At 43.3% G+C, this 23,176-nt stretch overlaps 1 protein-coding gene across 1 annotated transcript in view; it reads left to right on the forward strand.

The window, feature by feature from the left end:
• LOC104406427 (dihydropyrimidine dehydrogenase [NADP(+)]-like) overlaps positions 1 to 23,176 on the forward strand; it is a gene marked incomplete at its 5' end in the record, with an annotated part of 108,568 nt that overhangs the window by 47,445 nt on the left and 37,947 nt on the right. The window contains one exon of the mRNA XM_010015397.1: positions 17,020 to 17,199. Within this exon, the coding sequence (XP_010013699.1) occupies positions 17,020 to 17,199 (180 nt within the window). The remainder of the gene's footprint in view (positions 1 to 17,019; positions 17,200 to 23,176) is intronic.

Below are 23,176 nucleotides of genomic sequence, written 5' to 3' on the forward strand. Positions count from 1 at the left end.
AGTTCCTTTACATCTATTTTAAAATAAGCCTTTAGTAAACTTCGTGCAGGACTGTGAGTACAAGCCATAAGTCTTCCCCTCATCTTGGGAAAGGCAAATTGAAGGGAGAGGTAAACAAGTAATCTCTATAGAGTCTTACAAGAAATGCACTTGACTGAAACTTGTTTGCTGCTCAGGCAAGATAACGTTGTGAAAGACAGAAGAAGACACCCTTGTCTTTGTAGGTTCCAACTTTGGAATCTAATTAGGATTATGAGAATCATTGCTGTTATTTTCCTTTCTTAAAATGATATACAAATAGCCACCTAATATACTTTTCCCTCAGTCTCAATCAGTCTCTCACGTGTCCTTCGTATGCCCGAGTTGCTCCTTCAGCAGTCAAACCCCCTGTTCCTTATCCTAACAGCTTTGACAGTTTACTTCTGCTCCCTCAGGACCAAACTACAGAACAAGTACAGAATTTGGAGACAGCATCAAATCAAGTGATCTACTGAATGATTCAGTATAGTAAGATTCAAGTCTTATTCAAATCTTATTCATATCAAGTCCCCAGGTTCAGTAGGTAGAACTGGGACTGCACTGGGAGAATTATATATGCATCCGATAGCCTTAAGGGTCTGCTTTGGACACTGTTGGAGATGGTGCTGAATAGACACTTGGACTGACAAAATACTGCACATTCGGTGATCTTACTTCACGTTTCCCAAACCACAAGGACATGGTATGACTGATCCAGAGACAGAAAGCAAGGGGGCTTTGGTGATGCTGGAGTGAGCTCTGTGCTCAGCTGTGCCACGTGAGCAGTGGGTACATTCCCAGTACCACTACGAGGAGCAGGTACTGCCACTCCTGTCACCACGTGGATGTTTCCTTGTTTTTTAGAAGGGTAGGGAATATCAGTTCATGCAGCATTATACTCAACCTGATCCCACTAAACAGCACAGATTGTACTGGTCCATCCACAGAGCCCAGCTACAGAACTGGGAAAGCAGCACTTGCATGGCCATTGGACTTCCCTTCATCCTGCCTAGATGAGAGTCCTGTATCTTCCCTGCCATGAGAGGCAGACCTTCATGGGCTAAGATAACACAAAGGCTTTGTGAGTTGATTTAATTGCAGTCTGGCATATCTCTTAGAGAAGAGGTTTATGAATAATAAATGTACCTCCATTAAAAGCAAGATCAGGTTTTCCTCTGCAGCTATTTCAGTTACAACCAGTTCTCCATTATTTCTTTTCCCCCAATTGCTTTTATTTTTAAGATGTGGGGATTTATTTTCCATTTATAAAATCATCATACACAGAAATGCAAGTCAGGAGTTACCAAAGCCATATTTTGATATATGCCATAACCACCTCAGGTGGTATTGAGCAAGTATATAAGGGAATGGTTTGGAGAGATAGGTTCAGTATTCAAAGTGTGTTCTATCCCCTCTTTTAGAAGATGCCCATGGCAGGGGGGTGGAACTAGACGATCTTAAGGTCTTTTCCAACCCAAACCATTCTATGAGTCTATGATTCTGTGGAGGGCAATATCTTAGTGTCGTTACTACTAGACGTTGGTGTGTAAGAAAAGTTTTGCAGCAGGGGTAGAAAACAAGCTGGATCATGGCAGTCAGGAATAGCTGGGATTCAAATTTTCCACAGCAGTTCAACAGACCATTCTTCCACTTTATGGGCTTCAGAATCAGTTCAAAAAGACCCCGCTTGTTCTTTAATTCTTCATCACAAATGCTGAACCATTTCACTCACTCCTGAGTCGATAGCACTGTACATTTCTGTAACATACTCAAATCCAACAATCCCTTTTAAGTTCAGACATGAAGTGAAAAATAAACCAAATAACTTTATTCATGGAGATAATCCTGCACTCGTTGCATACCAAACGCTCTGGGCATGTCTAGCTGCATCTTTCTGAGGTGCGGTTCATTGCCATACGCCTCCAGTGAGGCTGAAGTCGTTTGGGTGTTTTAATGTGAGTTAGCTCCTTTCAAGCCCCGATTTATCAAAATCAGATGTATATTGGATTATTTTTCTTTGCATCTTCTGCGTCATGGGTGTGATTTACCATTGTCACACTGATGGTGTGTTAGATTTTTGCAAACCTTTGCAAGAGACAGGCATTTTTCAAAGTCATCTCGCTGTAGGAAATTAAAACCGGGGACAATTATAGCAAATTCCAGTGGAAAGAGCAAATGCATTATGGAAAAAGCAATAAAAGCATAAAAATATTCAAGTAAAAGTCACTTCACAGCAGCCTCTATGATTCAATTGTAGATCAATATTGTGTAGTTAATGCATTAGCAGTAGAGCATTAATTTGCAATTACCGCAGGTGATCTGATTCTCTGGGTTCTGTCCATTGACATAAATGACCTTTTGTTGAAAGAGATTCTGTACTCATTACTTCTAGCAGATATAACAGAAAACAAAGGTGGATCAAAGGGGTACTTCCTTCAGGAAGTGTATTTCAGTATACTTGTTTCCTGGTAAAGTCTCTTAACGTTACATTCTGGAGTGGAATACTTTTGTTCATCTGGAATATTGGTCAGGCAGGGACACCTTCCACTAGAGCAAGTTGCTCCAAGCCCCTGTGTCCAACCTGGCCTTGAGCACTGCCAGGGATGGGGCAGCCACAGCTTCTCTGGGCACCCTGTGCCAGCGCCTCAGCACCCTCACAGGGAAAAACTTCTGTCTTAGATCCAACCTGAACTCCCCCTGTTCCAGTTTGAACCCATCACCCCTTGTCCTATCGCTCCAGTCCCTGATGAAGGTCCCTCTGCAGCATCCTTGTAGCCCCCTTCAGACCCTGGAAGCTGCTCTGAGGTCTCCAGCAGCTTCTCTTCTCCAGGCTGCATGGTTCTCAGCCTGTCTCCATACAGGAGCTGCTCCAGCCCCTGCTCATCCTCGTGGCCTCCTCTGCACTTGCTCCAGCAGCTCCATGTCCTTATGCTGAGGACACCAGCCCTGCACCCAGTGCTGCGAGTGGGGTCTCACAGAGCAGAGCAGAGCAGAGGGGCAGGATCCCCTCCCTGACCTGCTGCTCACACTCCTTTTGGTGCAGCCCAAGATACTTGCCCTGAAAGGGATGTAGTATCTTTCAGCCCTGTGGTGCTGTCCTCTGGTCTTGACTGTGTTATATTCAGCCTCCAGACCTTGCACCATAACCCTCCTCATCTCTCAGGCACAGGGATAATGTGGGAATATGCCCCTCCACAGAGGCAGAGCTGCCAGGATGCCGTGCCCTTCTCTCTTGCCCCACACCAGTTGTGTATGAGATCCTCGGGGATCTGAGAGAGAACAAAACCATTCTGGAAGTATGACAGCACGAGATATGAAAGCAATAGCGATGGTTTTCTTACCTCTGCAAGACAAAATCTCCCTTCACTACAGAACGTGGTTGTTTTTATGAGACTACTTGTGTTGTTTGTAATGTTTTCAAGGAGCATTCTTGTTGGTACCTCTTTGGAGCCAGAGTCTCAAGGGATTCAGGACAGTTTGATGATTATTTTTTCTTCAGCAGGCTTTTTACTGAAGTATTTAGCTGAGAGATTTTTCTAACAGCAGGATGGCCCTTTGTGCGTGAATAAACAAGCTTTTCCATCACAAAGTAGTGGGGCTTGAACGATGAGAGAGCATTGTTGTTTTATTTGTGCAAATGTGAAACCCTGTGAGGAACCCTTCTGCACCGTATAAAATGCTCTGGGTACCAGGATATAAAAGCAAGGCTCTGAAAATATCATCACTGTGAAATGAGGTGGGGGGGAAGAGTTTTACAAACAATATGTCACATCTTAATGTTTAGAAGTTCCCATTTTCTCCACCCTAATCTCAACACCTCCCCTGCAAAATCCCGTGAAATATATTCTGGGATCCTTTATCATATTTTTCCCTATTTATTTCTTCTTTTATTTATTATTCATTTATTAAGGTCCCTGATGCAATTTCTCTGTGGTTTTTTATGTCTCCAGAACTGCAGTGTAGAGAGCTGAAGAACACTTAGTGTTCTTCTAAGCCCATCTCAGTGTCTGTCCAAATCTGTAAAGACACAGATACTTGAGTTAAGTGAGGATTAGATGAGACCAAAAGAATTCTCATTCAGGAATTAGTGTTTGTGCCATTTAATGGTATGGAGAGTGAAAACCTAAAGGAGATTGAAATTGTGGGTGTGCAGAACAGGGCAGTGATGGAGCCAGCCCTGTGGTTTACAGTTCCAGGTTAAGTTTATACTGATTAGTACAAACTAATACTGATTAGTATATGATGTCCTTGGCAGTGCTGGGGTGAAGGTTGAACTTGATGATCTCAAAGGCCTTTTCCAACCTGATTGATTCTATGATGACACTTGGGAAAAACTATTATGTCTTGCAACGAGTAGCAGTGATTCTGAATGCAGAGGAAGGGCTCAGTCTTCCCTGTGTCTAATCTCAGCTCTGTGTGAGGAGAATGAAGTGTGGTGGATGGCTGCAAGTCTGAAACCCCAGGGTGCCTTTGCTGTGGCAGAGCAAGGCTGGGCTGGACTCACTAAAGCCTCTCCTTCCTCCCAGCCCATCCTTACACCAGCACATGGAGGGGAAAGAGGCTGAAGGCTTTGCTTTGTGCCAGTCGGAGCATGCTCCATGGGTAGATAAGCCTCAGAACATACTTCCACACCAGCTGGACACCGTGAAGCTTCTGATACAGGCTGTGGCTCAAGGGGTATAGAAGAACAAAACCATTCTGTACAAACCTGCCCATGATACAGAGAAGTTAAGACTGGGCTATTTCTTCTCTCGCCAATTGATGAGTGAAGAATAGATTGCTGGATGCAGTGGCAGGCCACCAAAATGATGCAAGATGAGATTCAAGGAATGGCACTTTACATCCACCAACAATTTTAAGGCAAAACCCACGTTTCTGATGTCAGTCCTTTAATGAGATATATGTAGTCTCATGCAGCAATAGCAGGTTTTAGCCTATATTCCCAAAGAAACTCGGTATGCGTTTGTATGTCCTTTTGAGTATCCTCAGTCTCATTTGAGCTTCTTGGCCACGTTCTCTGAAATTTGCTGGAAGGTAGAAAGTATTTTGCTATAACAAGTTTTGAGAAAACAAAAAAGTCAGGCAGAGGAGAGCACGTTGCTGCATTCCTTCACTACAAGCGTGAGCACGCTATGAGCTCACCTTTATTAGACCTCTGAGAATCCACATGGGACGGTGCTGTCAGGACTGTGCCAGCCACAGGAGAGGCTTTAATTGGCAGTCACACCTTATTAGATGTCAGAGAACCCAACCAGGAGACACAGAGCTGCTGGAAGCCAGATATCATTAGTTCCACTGCTCACAGAGCCGCGCACTTGAAAATGCCTTCAATGGCCGCAGCGCAGGATGGAGCGGCCCTTCTCTGCGGAGCTGGAATTTACAGGACATGCAGAAACAAAAGAGGGAACAAAGTGCTGTTTGAACGTGTCGCCGTAAAATCAAAAGGGAAACGAATGTGAGCGAGAGAGGAGCTGGGGCAGACGTGCTCAAGTGATCATTTCTGATAAACATTTCATTATTTGCTGCTTTTTACTTCGCTCAGTGCTAATTACAGGGACTCAGCCTGTTCTCAGCTCTCTGTCTTTGCTAAGAACAAAAAGTCATTAGAGGACTGCCACATTTGGTCCATGGTAGATGCTCGCGTTGGAAATTGCTAATTGATAGTGAGGATTTGCTGTGAGAATTCCTTCTGATGGAAATCAGAATTTGCCAAGCAAAATCTAAGTCTTCTTTCTTAATACAGTTGGCAAAAAACACCAAATTTGAGCAGGTTTTCGGTATTATTGATTTTTAGTGTCGTTAACTTGTGACTTTTAATGGCAAGTGGCACTATTCGAATCAGCATCCTGTAAAGTTACAGACTGAACTCTAAGCTAATAATGCCTTTTACTTGGTGCAGTTTTGCAGTAGTTTTATATTTAGGGGATTTATCTATCAGCTTACCTTTATTTCTGCTCATTTCACCAGCTGGTAAATGAGTTCTGCAGAGGTAGGATTGTTAGTTCATGATTTTATAAGAATGAATTCAAGCTCGTTCCATAACAGTTGCTATTTGTCATTCTTATTGCAGATTCTCATGCAAAGGAGGTTTAAGTATCACTGAATGGTAATCATTATTTACTAACAATTAGGTCTCAATTGACCATCAGCTCCAGTGCTGTTCTATACCAGTCACTCCCAGCAGAGGATTTGTTCTCTGCTCTTACACCTGGGGACACTGAGCCCACTTCTCTTTCAGACATGGTCTAGTGTGAGATGTCCCTGCCCGTGGCAGGAGGTTAGAACTGGATGATTTTAAGGTCCTTTCCAACCCAAACCATTCTAGGATTCTGCCCAGGTGTCTACCCTGTTTCCCTGGGTCTGGTCACACAGGTACTTGAAGGGTTGAGGAGATGTGAAGAATAAGCAGTTTGGCATCATGCTCTCTCCGTGTCTCCCAAGGATCCACACTATTGCTTATCCTTCCACTGCTGATGTGGATTCCCGTGGCCGCCGTCTTGTCTGAACAAGCACGGATCTGTCCCCCCTGTAGCTAAAACCACATGGCGTGAGTTGACATCATGTGAGCTTGGTTTAAAAGTTCACAAAGTAAAAGCAACACGGAGATGGCTCTTCAAAAGAGGCTTGGTGAAGTGTTGAAGGAATTGTGGGCAAGTTGGTTTACTCAGCTCAGGTTGCTTTCAAACACAAAGCCAGCTCTGTTGTAGATTGAGTTCCCCTTGTGTCGCAGCGTGGTGATGACTCAAAATTGAATCCGAAAACGTACCCAGCTCCTTGCTGAACATTGCACATGTCAATAGAAGGACACCTCCAATAATGATTTAGGGAATTTTCTGTGTTTTGTTTTACATCAGATGTATTGCAACTGCAGGGGACATCCTGAGTTTTCCTTTTGGTATGGAAGCAGCTCTGTTGACCTTTCAGTCGAAGGCTGTAGCTGGCAGTGGAAGGAAGAAAGGGAGAGCAAGCCATGGAGGAAGGATGGAGCCCATGAAGGATGGAGCAAATTGGGAATATGAGCTCTTTTGAAGGCTTTTTCCTGCTACAACACAAGCCCCCCTTGAAACACAGCTTGATCCAGCTACGGAGAGGTCCTTTTATCCATGCAATTTGAATGAAAGAAACAAACAGAGAAACCATTTCATCTGAGGCTGGCAGTACGTTAGGTACAGGTGTAACTGCCTTCAGTATCAGTTATGTAGCTGCTTTCCTTGCTGCTGTTTATTGTTTGAACAGAGACAGGTAAAACAATCCCTAAGGAAATGTGAAATTGGGTTTTTTTATCTCAGACACGAAGGACTCAGTGGGTCAAAACTGTTTTCTTCACGTGCATCTCACTCTTCAATGGACACAGCAGCTGCTGCACAGATTCGGACGGGCAAGCTGATAAAGGATGAAAGCAATTTTAGCTGAAATAAAATGTGAGTACTAGAGGGAAAGGCTCCCAGGGATGAGGGGTTAATCACTGCAGGGCTGAACTGAGGTTCCGCAATGGAAAAATTGCTTTTCTGTTTGATTGTGAGAGGTTTGCAGCTTTCAAACTTCTGGTCACAGGAGGATGTCCCTCAGCGGATGATTCTCATTAGGGTTTGTTGAAACCTTCTTTGGGGAAAGTGTTTTTCATTGACCAATTTCATTTAATCAAAATAGATCTGGGTTCAAGTCCCTGCTGTGTCTGGTCCAGTGGCCTGGGATGAGGAATGCTGAAGCTTTACGCTGGATCCGTTATGCATTAATGAACCTGAGCATTACCACTAATCAGGAAATAGTTACTCTGCCACAAGGATCGAAGTGTTTTCCACTTTAAATTGATAATCAAGATTCTAAAAATGTGTGGAATTAAGACATTGAGAGAAAAACCCCACTATTTGGGTGACGGTGATCTTTGTTTCAATCTTTCTGCAACATATTTTAGTTTTGACCTTTTCCTTCCAATTAACTGGGATCGCAAACTAGACACGTTCAAATTAAATGGAGCCGTTGAATTCCGTGTTGTCAAACAGCACATGTTGGGAATTCTGAAGCTCTTCTCCACAGGGCTGTTCTAACAAACGTGCTTTCCGAGAACCACGTTCACTTCTGACAAATAGGACATTCCAAAAATGGAATAATGGACCATAGAATCAACCAGGCTGGAAAAGACCTTTAAAGCTTATCAAGCCCAGCAGTGCCAAGGCCACCACTACCCCCTGGCACTGAGGCCTCGTCTACCCGGGCTGTGAACACTTGCAGGGACGGTGACTCCAGCCCTGCCCTGGGCAGCCTGTTCCAGTGCCTGAGCACCCTCTGGGCAAGGAATTGTTCCTCAGCTCCAGCTAAACCTGCCCTGGTGCAGCTTGAGGCCATTTCCTCTTGTCCCATCCCGTGTTCCTTGGGAGCAGAGACCAGCCCCATCCTGGCTCCATCCTCCTGTCAGGCAGTTGCAGAGAGTGATCAGGTCCCCCCTGAGCCTTCTCTTCTCCACACTAAACCCCTCAGGTCCCTCAGCCCTTCCTCATCACACTTGTGCTCCAGGCTCTGTCCAGAGAGGATGGTGTTCCTGTTGGTTAGCTCTTAAAAAAACCAGTCTTAGAAACATTGCTGACTTCTGACTGCGTTATGTTGTTTGGTGACTTTCAACATCAAACCACCAGATACCTTTGGAGGAGCTGGAGGATGCAGTCCATGGAAATGGGTGAAGTAAATCTACATCTAGTTGGCACTGTTTCGGATGCTGTACCAGCATCTGTAGAACTGCTGGGAGAGCTGAAGGATTTCCACAACAGTACTTAGAATAAAGAGAGAGGCAAGACCTTTGGGTGTTAAGAAATGGAATATGAAATTATATTCAACATATATTTAGAGATAGTTGTAGAGCCTCTATATGTGATTGGGCTGTTTACACAAGCGAGTGTGTTCATCTGTTTCCAAAGATACCTTTCATTTTGTAGATCTACAGCACAAAGAGGCAATTTGCTCTAGGTGGCTGATGATGAGGCTGTTTTCCACACTCCTCAATGCTCAAGGCACATGGAATCATATTGTTTTCTTAGGGAAGATGATCACGATCAGCACTTCTATCAGTGTGTGTGCCCACCTACTGCATAAAGGTCCACTTTGTAGTTCCAAGAACAGACAGAATGCTTTAGTGAGATAAGGAAATACAACCATTCCTCTAGGGGTGGTTGACAGGGGGGGGAAAAGCCACAATTACCTCAGGGAGCCTTCTGAAAATTCTTGATTTCTTCCACATTTCCCCTCTCAAAGACACGGGATACAAACCTGCATCACTCAGCGTCCCTTGATAATACCAGTTTTCCACTCCCAAACACCCAGTTTTGAGCTATTTAGATCAAAGATACATTAATTGGCAGAGGAGAATTTAAGGGGAGGAAGAATGCATTTAAGTAGGCTAGGAATTAATGTGTTGGATAACATTCCTAACGGATCCCTCCCAGTGCTCTTCTCCCCTGCCGTGCCCTCGTCTGATAAGTGGCTAATGGATTCTAGGCTTTTTTCTCCTCCTTCACTGTTGGCCACTCGCCATTGCCCAAGGTTTCGGGAGTGCAATACACAAGCACGGTCTGTCACCCCCCAAAATCAGGTCCTTTGGGGTCTCTGTGCCAGTGGGAGTCCCTTTGGTGCTAGGGAGTCTTTTCATCTCAGGAGGCTGCTGCGGCTTTCACATCACAGTTGGTGGCTCTTCTTGCTGTCCAGTTACTGCATCCTGATTCCTTACTTGTGGTCCCTGCCTCAGTTCTCCCTAAATGTCAGCTCAGCTCTGCTCAACACATTAGTGTTACGTTGTCCTGTTGTAGAGAGGAGCCAAGCTGTACAGGTGATAGAGCCCTTCTCCCACAGCTTGTCGTCCACGGGCTGGAGGCCTGCTTCTCCTTTTAATGCATTTTGAGCTCCATTCCTTACTGTGTTTGCCTTTACTTCTGATTATAGTAACACTTGCCCTCAAGTTTGCCTGGTGAACTCAGCTGGGGTATAGCAAAGGAACCACAACACGTCATTACTGACACCCCCATGACACTGGACCATCCAGTCATTTCTTGTAATATACATTGTGTGTTGCCCTGTCTTCTATGTGTTGCCCCTCAAGTGTCACTAGGAAGCCCTCAGCTCGTTAGGGCTCAGTAAAAAAGATGAGGTGGGTTTTCTTCCCCCCACGACTCAGACAATTCGAGTCCTTCAAACTGCTTTCTGAAAGCCATGTGCCTGTCCATGTATAGGAGCTCAGTTCTAATGTTCATAAAGGCTATCAGCTATCATCCAAAGCAGTTTTGCATCTCGAGCCAGTATCTGAAGCCTTGTTGAGTAACATCCCATCTGCTAACCTGTGTCTCTAGAGTCATTTAAGCAGCTAATGTGAATGAATCAAATCGTTCCATCTGTACTGTATCAATATTTGGGAAGCTTTTTCTTACTTACACATTTGTTCTGTAAAACAAAGAATCCCAGGTTTTTTCCAGAGAGTGCACCACGTTGTCTGATAATCCACATCCCCTCATGCTCTTAATCCCAATATCCTCTAGCAAAAGTAACAATTGCTGCTAGAAAGGATTATTTAGGCTACACAGTTAATGTGGTGGTAAGGCAGTGTTCAAAGAGTCGTGAGGAGGAGGAGGAACCATTGTTACACAGGCAGTCTTTCCACAGACCTCGGTATCCTGAAGATTGGAAGCACAGAAACCTCTCTCAGAGGAGATTTTATTTGTCTCCTTATTCTCATAGCACATTATTTTAAGTAGTGTGTCAGACAACCAAGGCTTTTTGCTTTGTAGAGCTGGGCACATCTAGATCATTGTACAGGGGCTGGAAAACATGCATTTCCACTTCCATAGGCAAGAGCTCTGTAGCATATAGATTGCATGGCCCAGGAAGATCTCCCTTTAGTTAAGTCAATTTTTGCTAGTTGCTTTTGGGAATAAATTTTAAACTACGTATGCCTTACCCAGGTTATAATCATGCTCTTGTCTACTACAGTAAAGGCTGTGGATTCATATGGATACCCAGGTGGGCACAAATAGAATCCTTCCTGAAGCACCTTGCATTCATTTACAACTTCAGCCTTTTTCCACCAGAATCTTAATCAATAGACACTAATCAGAAAAGCAGGAGCCTCAGCTACACATGGAAAACCAGCCTGGAGTAATTCATAAATGTTCCTCTAACAGGAAGGTGGATTTATGTCCTCGGTGCTTATCAGGAAGAATTTTTAATAGAAAAAGAGGGTAAATAATGCTAAAATGGAAAATATTAACACCTGAAATCTAAACAGTAAATCTTTTGCTAACCATTTGGACGTATCAGCCAAAGTATTTCAAAGGAAGTCAACCATATTAATGGAAATGTGATATTGTTAATCCATTATTAAACCACTCACAGGTATCTCAGAGGCATAATAGTTGTTCATCCACTTGCTATGGTAAGAATATTAGCAACTGTGAAGTCAAAGGCCAAATTCCTAATCCAATGGCATTTTGAGAGCTAGTTTTTGTAGAGATCCTCTGCAGTTTAGAGCCAAAGCTGAATTAAGTCTCCATCTTCAGGGGAAGCAAGATGCCATTCTGCTAAATGCTGGAATTTTATCATTTGGGGGGGGGGGGGGGGGGGGGGGGAGGGGAGGAAGGGAAAAAGAAAGCAGCCAGCAAGACCTAAGAATATAAAAGCATTTGAGATCTCAGAAGGAGTTTAAATCAATGCCCTGCCACAGTTAGAGCACAGATGAAAGAGCCTCTGTCTCAATTGCCAGGAAACTACTTAGAAACTCTTGCTTTGATTTTTTTTCTGGGGGTTTTTTTTTGGTAGTCTGTTCCATTACCACTAAATGCAATATATGGGGACATGAGTGATGTCCCTTTGATGCTGTACAGCTACAAGAAGTGGAAACTAATATGGTAGACCAGTCAAGCTATGTGATTTGTGTTTATGTATACGAATCTATACCCATCAATCTTCTAACTTCTAGACTGTGTATCACTGCCACCCATTTGCCTCCTTACTGTTACTTCTGTTTTCCAGAACTGACAATTGTTTTACACCCATGTTCTGCAGAGAGAAAGGTTTGTTTCAGAGGGGTGTAAAAACTAACATTTTCTCCAAGCTATTTTCTCCTTACCACAAATTCATTCTTGGCAAAGGGTTTTAATAGTGCTTTGAGTCAATTCTGAGAAGGACCATGACTGCTGCCAAACACTGCAGTGTTCTTGTTCTCACAGATTCAGTCATACCAAGAATACTCACACTCCTTGCAAGGAACGTGTTATTAAAGAGGCTGGATTCTCTGCCCTGCTCCAGCCTCTTGCGGTGAACTAGCGGTACATGAGAATACAGACACACTACCTCTTGTTAGTTAAAAGTAGTGTAGGGATTAACAAACATGTCTAGATCTGCATCTTCTCTGCCACCTCTGCTGAAATCCCTGCTGTTGATGGACTAGAAAGAATGCAGGTGGGGAATAGGTCCATTTTTGGCACCATCTTCCCGACCATCACCTGTCCAGCAGGGATTTCACCATATAACAATGAGTTTATGTGAAGACTGAAGGCAGTTGGGTAAGAGAGAGTGGACAGAGCAGTGTGTGAAGGGCGGTGCGTTGTTACCTCTTTCTAGTGTTACAGGAAATGTTCTGTCCTCTGCAACATCCCCTGGTGGAAAAACACAAGCACAGCACTGAACAGGGACTGCTTTAGTGGATGATCTGGCTGGAAATGCCTCAGCTACGTTGTCCACGTCCTGCAGAGATGGTGCAGGTCTTCCACACAGACCCCCAGGATATGCCAGAGTTTGGACAGGAACCACATCCAGTTTTGTAGAGAGGGGAACAAAGATAAACGGCGATGTCTGGGTGAGTTTTCTGGAGCAATCTTTCCCATTGCTCCCAGAAACGGAGACTATGGGCAAACCCTAAAGGATCTGACACAGACAGAGCTCTTTGCTTCAGTAAAGACTTGAGAAGTTGGCATCTCTTTGTTGCATAATGATTCTGCTACAGAGGCATTTACAGTGTTCCATAAGCGATGTGGTCGTACCTGTCACCAGTAACGAACTTGTTCTTCAAAATACATAAATGAAAACTTTCAGATTGATGTGGGTGATTAATGAAAACCATGTCACCTGCAAGATGCTTTTCACACCATAATAATCTCCTGACAGCTTCCTCCAGTTCCTCAAGTACGATTTGTAATGGCTCTGGATCCTTTGACAAAGTTGGACTCAGTATTTATGCTTATTTAGTGAGAGAGCAAATGGGTCATTTCTCACGCAAGACATCAGCAGGGACCTTTGCATGCCTCTCCCATCATTGCATTTTGCAGAACAGATTTAGTTAGAGCCTTAGTCTGTGATTCATTTTCGCATCCTCATTCTCCAATGAGATCATGTGGTGTATGTTTGATTTACCCGCAGCGAAGCAGGCGTCATGTCCTTAAGTATCTCAGACATGTCTGTGTAGATTAGAATTGTAACCTGCAGTTGCAATTTATACTGGACAGGTTTAGACTTCAAGAATACTGAGAGCGTGATCCAATTGATCAGACATAGCATGTTGGCCTGCTTGTCTCTTTTGGGATGGAAGGGGCAATGATTGGAGTCTTGCCCTGGGGGGAAAGGGGAGGAGGTCAGATGTTAAAGAAGGGGTTGTAGGAGTTCTCCTGCCAAGGCAGAGCAGTAAACCCAAGCTAATGCAAAATGATCTCCTTGTATAATTAATGCAAGTCGAATAATAGACGTTAGAAATGTAGCACCTTTCTCTTTTAGCCCAAGTCCTAGTCCAAAGCTAGAGACAACACAAAGCAAGACAGGAGGACAGCTAATAGCTTCACTGTGGTCTGGACCTCACTCTGTCCCTTAGTTTTCCCACAGGGCCTGTCTCTTACCTTCCAAAGAAGAAAAAACTACTTTCTACCTAAATGCAAAGGTTGGACTTGATGATCATAAAGGTCTTTTCCAAGCTGGTTGTTACTATGATCCTGTGGTTCAGGTGAAAGTCTGGGTCAGTGAACAGTTGAGCATTAATCACACAGATTCACTTGGATTATATGGGATCAAGGGATCTTAAACATGCACCATCTCTTCCATGCTTGGAGCAACCTGCTCTAGTGGAAGGTGTCCCTGTCCATGGCAGGGGGTTGGAACTGGGTGAGCTTTAAGGTCCTTTCCAACCCAAACCAGTCTGGGGTTCTATGATTATGTTGGGTTGGTAAAAGCCTGCTGCTGAGGGGAGGAGCTGAGTGGGCAGTGCTGGCTGCAGTTCAGTGTCATGCTGCTGCTCTGATCAGTGTGAGCAAGACCTGGACGTTTAGCTTCGCAAGGGAGGGGGAACATGCCTGTTCCCAGTGCAAGCAGCAGAAGTGAAGTGGGGACATTAATGATGTGTGGAGATGGGTCAGGTCAGTTCTCCTGCAATGTTTCCAGATGCATGCGTTTGATTCCTCCCTGGTTTATTGCCCTGCCACTTCTCTCGTGCTGAAAGGAGAGACAGTGTCATTTAAACTGGTGATTCTGAGGCAGCCAGGTATGATACTAAAAACCTCTCTCTGTGCTGTAGGAATTGTCACGGCTGATGGGTCAGGGTGACCTTTTAACTTGACTTTGTTCAGCATCTTCTGAAATGCAGCAGAGGCTTCTGCTCTGATTCATGGGAGATACTGTAAGCCTCAACCTCAGATCTGATATGTGTAGCGTAAGAAATTCCCAAGCTCGGAATGTTTGGGAATTGGCCAAAACCATGGCAAAACTATTTCTGTTAGTTTCATAGGAGTTAATGTTTGAATAGCTCTTGTTCCAGGAAAGGCCCATAAACATAAGCACTTGCTTTTATCACAGTGAAATCAGTGAAAGGCATGTCTTTGGTTAATTATCTGCACCATTTACCACCAGCTTCATAAGGCTCCTACAGGAGAGGAGGATTGTCTGAAACCACAAATTCTGTTTCTGAGCCTTTCCATTTCAGGTACCATTTCTTTTTAGTGCTGAGATTTACATTTTCCTTTAAGAACTGAATTTTCCCTTCAGTTCTGGAACCCCCTGGGCTTTCCAGGGAAGGCAACGAGTGCCCGTAGACTCACAGGGATCAAATGGTGGCTTTTAGAGTGATATCATCTTCTGAACATTTTGATATTACTGCAGTTCATAACATTGCACCATGAGATGGAAAACAGTAAAAGCCTCTTTATTTATAAGGTTATTACAGGTATCCTTCAGCGGATCTCATGTGTATACATGCTGTCAAAATACTGCAGGGTTTTGACAACAGTGCCTGAACTTGTTTCAAGTGACATGACATGGCTTTTAACTGTATCTTTTGCTTCAGTTTTAGTATTTTTAAGAACAGCTAATGAAAGCCTTACCCTGCACTGAAAACAGAGAGAATTCCTTGGGTTAAAGAAGCAACAGTTGAGGTTTACAGTTAAATAACCTGTATTATTATGATGGTGTTCTCTATAATTGCTCTGGAAATAACCAAGTCTTGAGCTCAGTGCAAGTTATAACAGACCTAATTAATGCCCACACTGTTTCTCAAGAGAAACAGATTTCGTGTGATGTAAATGCACCACATAGAAGATGTTCTTGTGCTTCTTTTATAGTTTGCCCTTATTTTCCCTCGCGCAGCCATGGTATGTGGTGTTATACAGTGTGACGTGTACCTATCTTCAGGATTGCAAGTTGTATTATCACTCCTGAGGCTGGAAAAGCAATTATATATATTTCCTGTATTTTCAAAGTCTCAAAGTTATGACTCAAGGTGTGTTTTCATGCCCAGGGAGTGTGGATGTGTCTGTGCATGTGCACATATTCATGTTCTAACAAAGGTGGCTGTTTCACTGTGGTGTTTGTTGTGTGTGTACATGCAGGTATTAGCAGGAGTGTTCTTCTCAGGTTTTAGAATAAAAGCTGAATCAGAGGCCGAAAACACTGACACATCTGGAATTTCAGAGCCTTTCCAGGGACTGACAATTAATGGGATTCAACCAACCCTGCACTTCGTCTCTGACGGATGATTAGAGTTTAGCTAAAGAGAAGGTGTTCGGAGAAGAGTCAGGGGTTTTTTTGTTCGCTTGTCAGTTTGCATCTCTGCGGGTTTAAATCTGAGTTAGTATCCACAGAGTGGTCCAGAAGAATCTGTGCAAATGGCCAGTCATTACCTGCTCTCAGTAGCTTTGTGTTTACCTGTGAAGCTCTGCAGGTCAGGAATCATTGTTTGATATGTTTATAAAGCTATATTGCTATCTAAAGTATCTAAACCAATGTGGCCTGGCCTCCCAGTACCACTGCATGGCAAACAGGGACTAGCAGAAGGGGACTGGCCTCTTCTGTACCTGGCAATGCTCACCCATACCAGCAGGTCAGCTTAATGGGTGTCGCTTGCTGAGACCAAATTGGAGCCAAATTCTTCTTAGCAGTATCCAGTGAAAGGACAAGAAGCAACAGGCACAAACGGGAGCTCAGGGAATTCCATTTAAATAGAAGGAAAAGCTGCAAGGGAGGTTGAACGCTGGTCCAGGTTGTGCAGTCCCTGAAGATACTCACACCCTGACAACACAGTCTTGGGGAGCCTCAGACCTTTCTCTGAGCTGGGAGGTTGGACAAGACAGTGTCTAGAGATACCTTGCAGCCTCAACAGGTCTGTGCTTCTGTGACTTGCTTCACTGGGACCTAACCTCAGGCAAAGGCCTGAGGTGGTTTGTGTTTGGCATGCTCAGCATCAGCACCCCAGAAGGCACGCTTGGGGCTGGGCTTGGAGGCTTACTTCTGGATAGCCTTCAGGTCTGGTCTAAGGGCTGCGATTAGGAACCTGGGCGTAACTAGTGTTACTGAGTCCTTCTTTTACCGAACTGCAGTGGTGGTACCAGAACATAGGACTAAGCAGCCAATTAATATCCTGAATTCTTGTCATTCTTTCCCAGTGAAGTTGCAGAAAGGTTCATCTGATGATGACTAAATCCAAAGAGTTTGCTAATGCCATATGCTCCTTTGCCAGGATGTTGCTGGTAACTGACTGATGTCTTGTAGGTGTGCAGTGCAATCCAGAATCAAGATTTCACTGTTATTGATGACTACTGTACTGGGCTGCAAGCTCTTCTTTACCTGAAAAGCATTGAGGAACTTGAAGACTGGAATGGACAGAGCCCTGCAACCATGCGCCATCAGAAAGGAAAACCAGTACCTAGTATTGCTGATCTGATGGGAAAGGTATGTTGTTTCATTGCCATTCCTGCATAATGACACTGTGTCTTCGCTTTGGGTGCAACTTCATAACCATTGTATGCAGTTTCTGCTACTTGATTAGCTGCTGTCACAAGCAGCCACCAAGTCTTTTTCCTTCTGAGTAAAACAAGTATCTGAAGACAGCTTAAGAAGACAAACTTGAAGGGACTTGATATGGGATAACATTTGTACTGTAAATATGATCTTTCTCCTTGATTCATAACACCAGTTCTTTAAGAAACAAAAGTGTAGGATGTAAAATGACAAATGTATTGGAACAAGTTCTGGAACTGCTTTTTAACGAAGCTCCACCTGATCCAGATTGATACTAACATTGTGCCAGAAGCACCTGGCTGTTCCGGTCAGGAGACAGGAAAACTCTCTAGCACTGGAGCTGACCAGCTGAGAGAGCTTGTCACAAACCAGGAGTTAATGGGAAGAATCAGGATTGGCCCTTTGGTCATTGTAGCTGAGCATCTCGTGGTCTTCCATGTGTGCTCACTCCCAAGCAAGGCAGGGGAGTTCCAGGTGAGGAATGGTGACACCAAATAGTTGAATAGATCCTGCAAGATCATTAAAACCTAGAAAGTATGTGGTGGAATAGGAACAGAAACCATGGTCTCTCTGAAACCCTGACCTCTTGGCTGCCTTTCTTGTCTGCTGTGGTAGTGACCTGTTACAAAAGCATCTCTGGAGATTTTTGCCAGCTGCAGTGGGTTGCAGCTACCCCAGTACTGCTCACCCCTCCACCAGGACACCGGCTGATCCATGCTGAGAAGCAGGGAGGTGTGACTGGCTTACAACTGCTGCCCTACTGCTCCTGCTCTAAGCAAAATACCCACACAGCGGGGAGGCTGAGCTTTTGTTTCTGGTTACTAGAGGGGATCACTTTGAAGACTGATTTCAGTGATACATCACGCCTATTGATTACCCTTCCAAACCTCTGATAGAACACTGTTGAAAATGCTGTAAAAAGTAAAGAATTACAAAAGAATAGGATTTGGAGTGTCGGGCACCTCCAAATCTCCACTTACTGTGGCTGATGACTGGAGCTGGATTTAGCAGGAGATTAAAGACTCCTGTATTGTTGTTGTTCTCGGCGGAGCACTGAAAATTATAACATTACCTTTGAGGAGAAAAGACAATCCTATTCCTAAAGCTCTGGATAATACGCTGCTTAAAAATAAACCAAGATATAAGCAGTTTCATTTTCATCTACTTACGTTAAGCAGTTAAGCCAGGCGCAAAGGGTTACATCTAAACTTCCTTCCTTTAACACCTGTGGAAACACGCGCAGCATTTCCAACTCGTGTAACAGAGATTTGTTGTAATTCTTCTTTAAAGCTGCATTCAGTGTTCTATTTGGTATTACCCTCCGTATTTTACTAAACAGACAACCCTTGTCAAAGATGTGTCTTACGTCCTTTTGAATGAGGGAAAAATAATTCTAATTCTTAGTCTTTTCCACTTGTCACTACATCAATAATTAACTTTAAAAAGGTAGCGTGAAAAGGCACTTTAAGGAAGCATTTAATAATTCAAAGGATTCTTAACTTGAAACAGGTCACATGAGAAAGAATGAAAAACAAAGCCCTGTGTAATCCTGTCTAGCTGGCTCTGGTAGGCATTCAAAAGGAACAAGGCACAGGGAATATCACTGATGGTGTATTTGATTGCCGTTAGCGCTGAGTTACATCATTGGATCGTTGCTACGGAACAGTAACATACAAAGTTAACCAGGCTGCATCCTTGAGAAGGTGGTGATAGATTTTAGGCATATACTGAGGATGGCTGTTTGTCCAGGAGTGAATGTTCAAGAGGAAAGGAAGGCAAATAATACAACACAGGTAGAAGGAAATACCATGATAAATGAACCTACTAGGGGCAATCAAATACAAAGGCTTGATATCATTAATATTTATAATATCATAATTAGCAAGACTGTGCCTAAGCAGTGTTATTAGTGTAAGTAATTATGTTATCATAAACTAAGTTTGCAGTATTATAGGAATCAGTATTCTTACTTTCATAAATTATTATCAATATTGGATTTCATGTACTTGTGCCTAGTAAATTTAGTTAAGTACTGTAGTTCCATCTAGTTTCAAACAGAAATACCTAGATTGCTTAGCAGCAGGTCATAACACTCACTTCTGATCTCCTTTCTAACACATAGTCACTAAAAAGCATATCCTTACTCTGTTGGAAAAGAGGAGATAACCTATTGATGTGATGTATATGTTCTCATCGATAAAAGTGATGTGTGGGAAAGTATGCTTTAGCCATGGAGTAAAAGGTGACGGCCATAATCTTGCATTATGATTTTAAAAGCTTAGAAGGAGCTATCCAGGTTTGTCTTGGTGAAGCACAGCTTCTTTAGCAAGACCTTGTGGGAAGCTAAGCAGAAAATACTGATGAACTTTTGCATTCAAAGAAAAGCAAAGCGAAGATGCTGATTCTGAAACATTGGAATTTTGGTGCAGTAGATGTAAAAATATAAAGGAATTACCCTCCATTTTGTTATAAAATTCCTGTTTATTTTAGTGTAGAATCACAGGGATAAGAAGTTCAGGCAATTGACAGTTCAATGAGAAGGAGAATTCTCTTTGACAGCCTCAAGAACCACTTGCCTTGTGGCTGTACACAAATTCATTGAGCCTCTCCCAGTTTTGAATGTGTTACAGAGTTAGGACGGATCCTATTCCCAACCAAGTATGTTCATAATAGCATCTATTTTGATTCGTAGTACGATATTGAATGTTAATACCCTTATTTTCATATAACAGTGCACTCTTCTTCTGATAATTCATTTTTCGTCCTGCTTTCGGCATCAAACAGATGCTGGGTGCAGGACGTTGCCACAGGAGAGTGCATGGTAGAGTTTTGTAATGAAACCTTGTAGTATTTGATGACCAGAGTAAATTAAATGGCTTTTTTCCCAGTGGTATACATGATGTTAAACTGAAGCTGTCTTGCCATGCGGTCACCAGATAAATGACAAACTGAATGGTTATCACTGTCAGTTATTACATGTATCACAATCATTTCCTTCCTAAACAGAAAGAATATGAAAAATAACATGCTAAATAGTGTTATCTAGTAAGGAGTTTAATAGCAAACATCAACTTCTGACTGGAAAAGAGAATCATGGTGATTAGTACCCCGTCATGCTTCTGCATTAATGAAACTAATACTTTCATCATATGATTTGTAGCCTTTAAGGTAGAATCCCAGAACCATTAGTGCTGGAAGAGCCCTCTGGAGATCACCCAGTCCAACCCCTGCCGGGGCAGGGCCACCCAGAGCAGGGCACACACACAGGGACGTGTCCAGGTGGGTTTGGGATGTCTCCAGAGATGGAGACTCCACAACCCCCCTGGGCAGCCTGTGCCAGGGCTCTGACACCCTCACATAGAGAAGTTCTTCCTCATGTTGAGGTGACACTTGTTGTGGGTTAGTTTATGGCTGTTGCTCCTCGTCCTGGCACTGGGCACCACTGGGAAGAGTGTGGCACCATCTTCTTGGCCATATGCAAGACACGAGAAGCATCATAGCACTGGAAAATATTTGGAACCTTGAGTGCTGTTTTTATGTTTTTCACTGTTGCAGAATGTATTTTTTGGTCTATAAACCCTAAATCTATCACCTCGGAGCCAGCTTGTAGGTATTTGCTGATAGCCAATACTTGCCATTGTCCAAGATGTGACCTGTAATAGCAGTGAGATTCCCACTTAGAAGTGCTAACTTGAGTTGTGGCTTCCAGTCAACTGGGTGTTACTGTTTTCCATAGTTCCACCAATTCTATTTGTTCTTTCCTGTGGTTGTAGCCTTATCCATAACTGCTCCAAAGACAGTCCTAGCACAGATGCTGTGTCGGACTCACCAAGGTAGACAAAGCCAGTCTTCTGGGCTTCCTTCCTCACTGCTTTTCTGATGGCTTTAGTTTAGTGTTTGCTTTTGGTTTGGGTTTTTTCTGGGCGAGGACCTGACATTTGAAGCCTTGACACAAATAACTGTCATTAACATCACCTCCCAATCACCTCTCCAGTGAATGAATGGAATAAAACTTGTCAGCTTGTCTCAGCTATAATCTCAGCTTGCAAACCTTGACGCTGAACAGGAGAATGGCAAGGTAATGATGACACCACACTGCATCTCACTGACTCCCTCGAGGAAGACCTTTTGTAAAAGCACACTTACCTCAGCATGAATTTAGGACTGAGATCAAGTGCATGATGCAATCAGGAAGACAGCTAAGCTGTAGAGTGTGGTCTTATCACCCGGAGTTATTAGGGTTGCTGCATGAGAGAGAACAACCCAGGTAGTATCCCTATAATCCAAAATTAACAAAACCATGGTTTCAAATAACTGACTTTCTCAGGAAGACACATGAGCAGAGTGATAAAGATAACTCTGTTCTCACCGGGTATCTGCACCAGGTACAGTTATTCCCCAGAGGTGTAAGTTGCTCTCCTGTGTCACCTTGTCTGTTTATTACAGGACTCTTTTATTCGTTGCTCACTGATCTTACTCCAGAGAGCTGAAGTGATTATGCCCCAGAAATGCACGGGTGGCAGCTGGTGGTCACAGAAGGACTACAGTGTTTTCCTGTATAACTTCCACCTAACGTCAGCTATAAAACTTGTACTTAATACAGTGGCGTCTATAGATGCCAGGTAGCTAAACATTAAAAATAGGGCAGTGTAGGTGTGGGTATATATATATATATATAAAGATATATGGATGTTTCATACCTTGCTTTCAGCACCAGCTTTGCAAAACCTGACATTTCTTTGATCATATTTAAAGGTTAAAAAAAAATAAAAAGAAGAAAACGTAAGAATTTAAGCATCTTGGTTCCAGAAATAGCCAAAACCCAAAGCCAAAACCCAACCCAAGCTTGTTTTCATAGTGGCTCCTCCTCAGCTGTTAAGATTGTGCTGTATTGAAAATGTTAAAACCACATCTGATAAAAACCCATTTATTGAAGGTGGTTTACAGCAGTGGACAGGTGAGAGAGAATGATCCCAAACACACAGTGAGAATTCTCATCACCTTGTACTTAGCAAGCTGCTGATTTTGTTCTCTGAGTGCATGCTCTTCCCATTAAGACTAAAATGTGCCCTACTTCAAGTATCTACGGGTACTAAATACTGAGTCTTCTGAAGAGTACAAACCTCCTAATTCTAACTTGATTGTAGTCAAATCTAAATAGTCTTTGGTATGGCAGAGAAGAAACCTTGCAATACCACCAAGATCTCAAACAAAACGTTAAATAAGCTCTTCTATGAAAGAAATAAACTGAATGGGAACTCCCAGCCATGCGAGAACACTACCGCAATGCGTGCACCGAGCTTTGGCTGCCTCCAGATTCTTCAAGACCTCTGACTGCAGAGGTTTTCACACTTGATTTTATTGGAAGTGCTCCTTGTTGTTTAGGAAGGCAAATTTGTCCGGAATGGTAAAGAACTGTCCCCTTGTTTCCAGCACTGAATAAAGAACACAGAAGAAAACAGTATCTGTGGCCATGTCCAGAAATACAGACCATATGGTAGTATAGGGATTGCTATAAACAAATTAACATCGATGAAGAAACTCCTTTTCCCATCTTGCCTGACTAGTTCTGAAGAAGAGTCAGAGGCGAAAACCAAATATTTGGGGACTGTTTGATCCTTTTTCCCATTACCTAAGGCCTGCATCTGAACTACAGCTCTCAGCCAGGCAAAGCCTCTTCAGGGTAAGCCTGTATTGATTAAGAAACCTCTTGGTTTAGGATGCTATGGGAACCTCCCAGCGTTTGCAAGCCAAAAGCAATTATGAGCCGGAACAATTTGTAGAGAAAAGGCCATGCCTAACGTTATTTTTTTCCCCTAACTGGTCTATTATGGAAGTTTATGTTGTGATTATCTACAGTGCTGTTCCTCACAGCGACTGCAGGTTGTTACATAAAATGGATCTTTCC

The sequence above is a fragment of the Nestor notabilis genome, unplaced genomic scaffold, assembly GCF_000696875.1.
Source record: "Nestor notabilis isolate BGI_N333 unplaced genomic scaffold, ASM69687v1 scaffold2405, whole genome shotgun sequence".
Classification (NCBI taxonomy): domain Eukaryota; kingdom Metazoa; phylum Chordata; class Aves; order Psittaciformes; family Psittacidae; genus Nestor; species Nestor notabilis.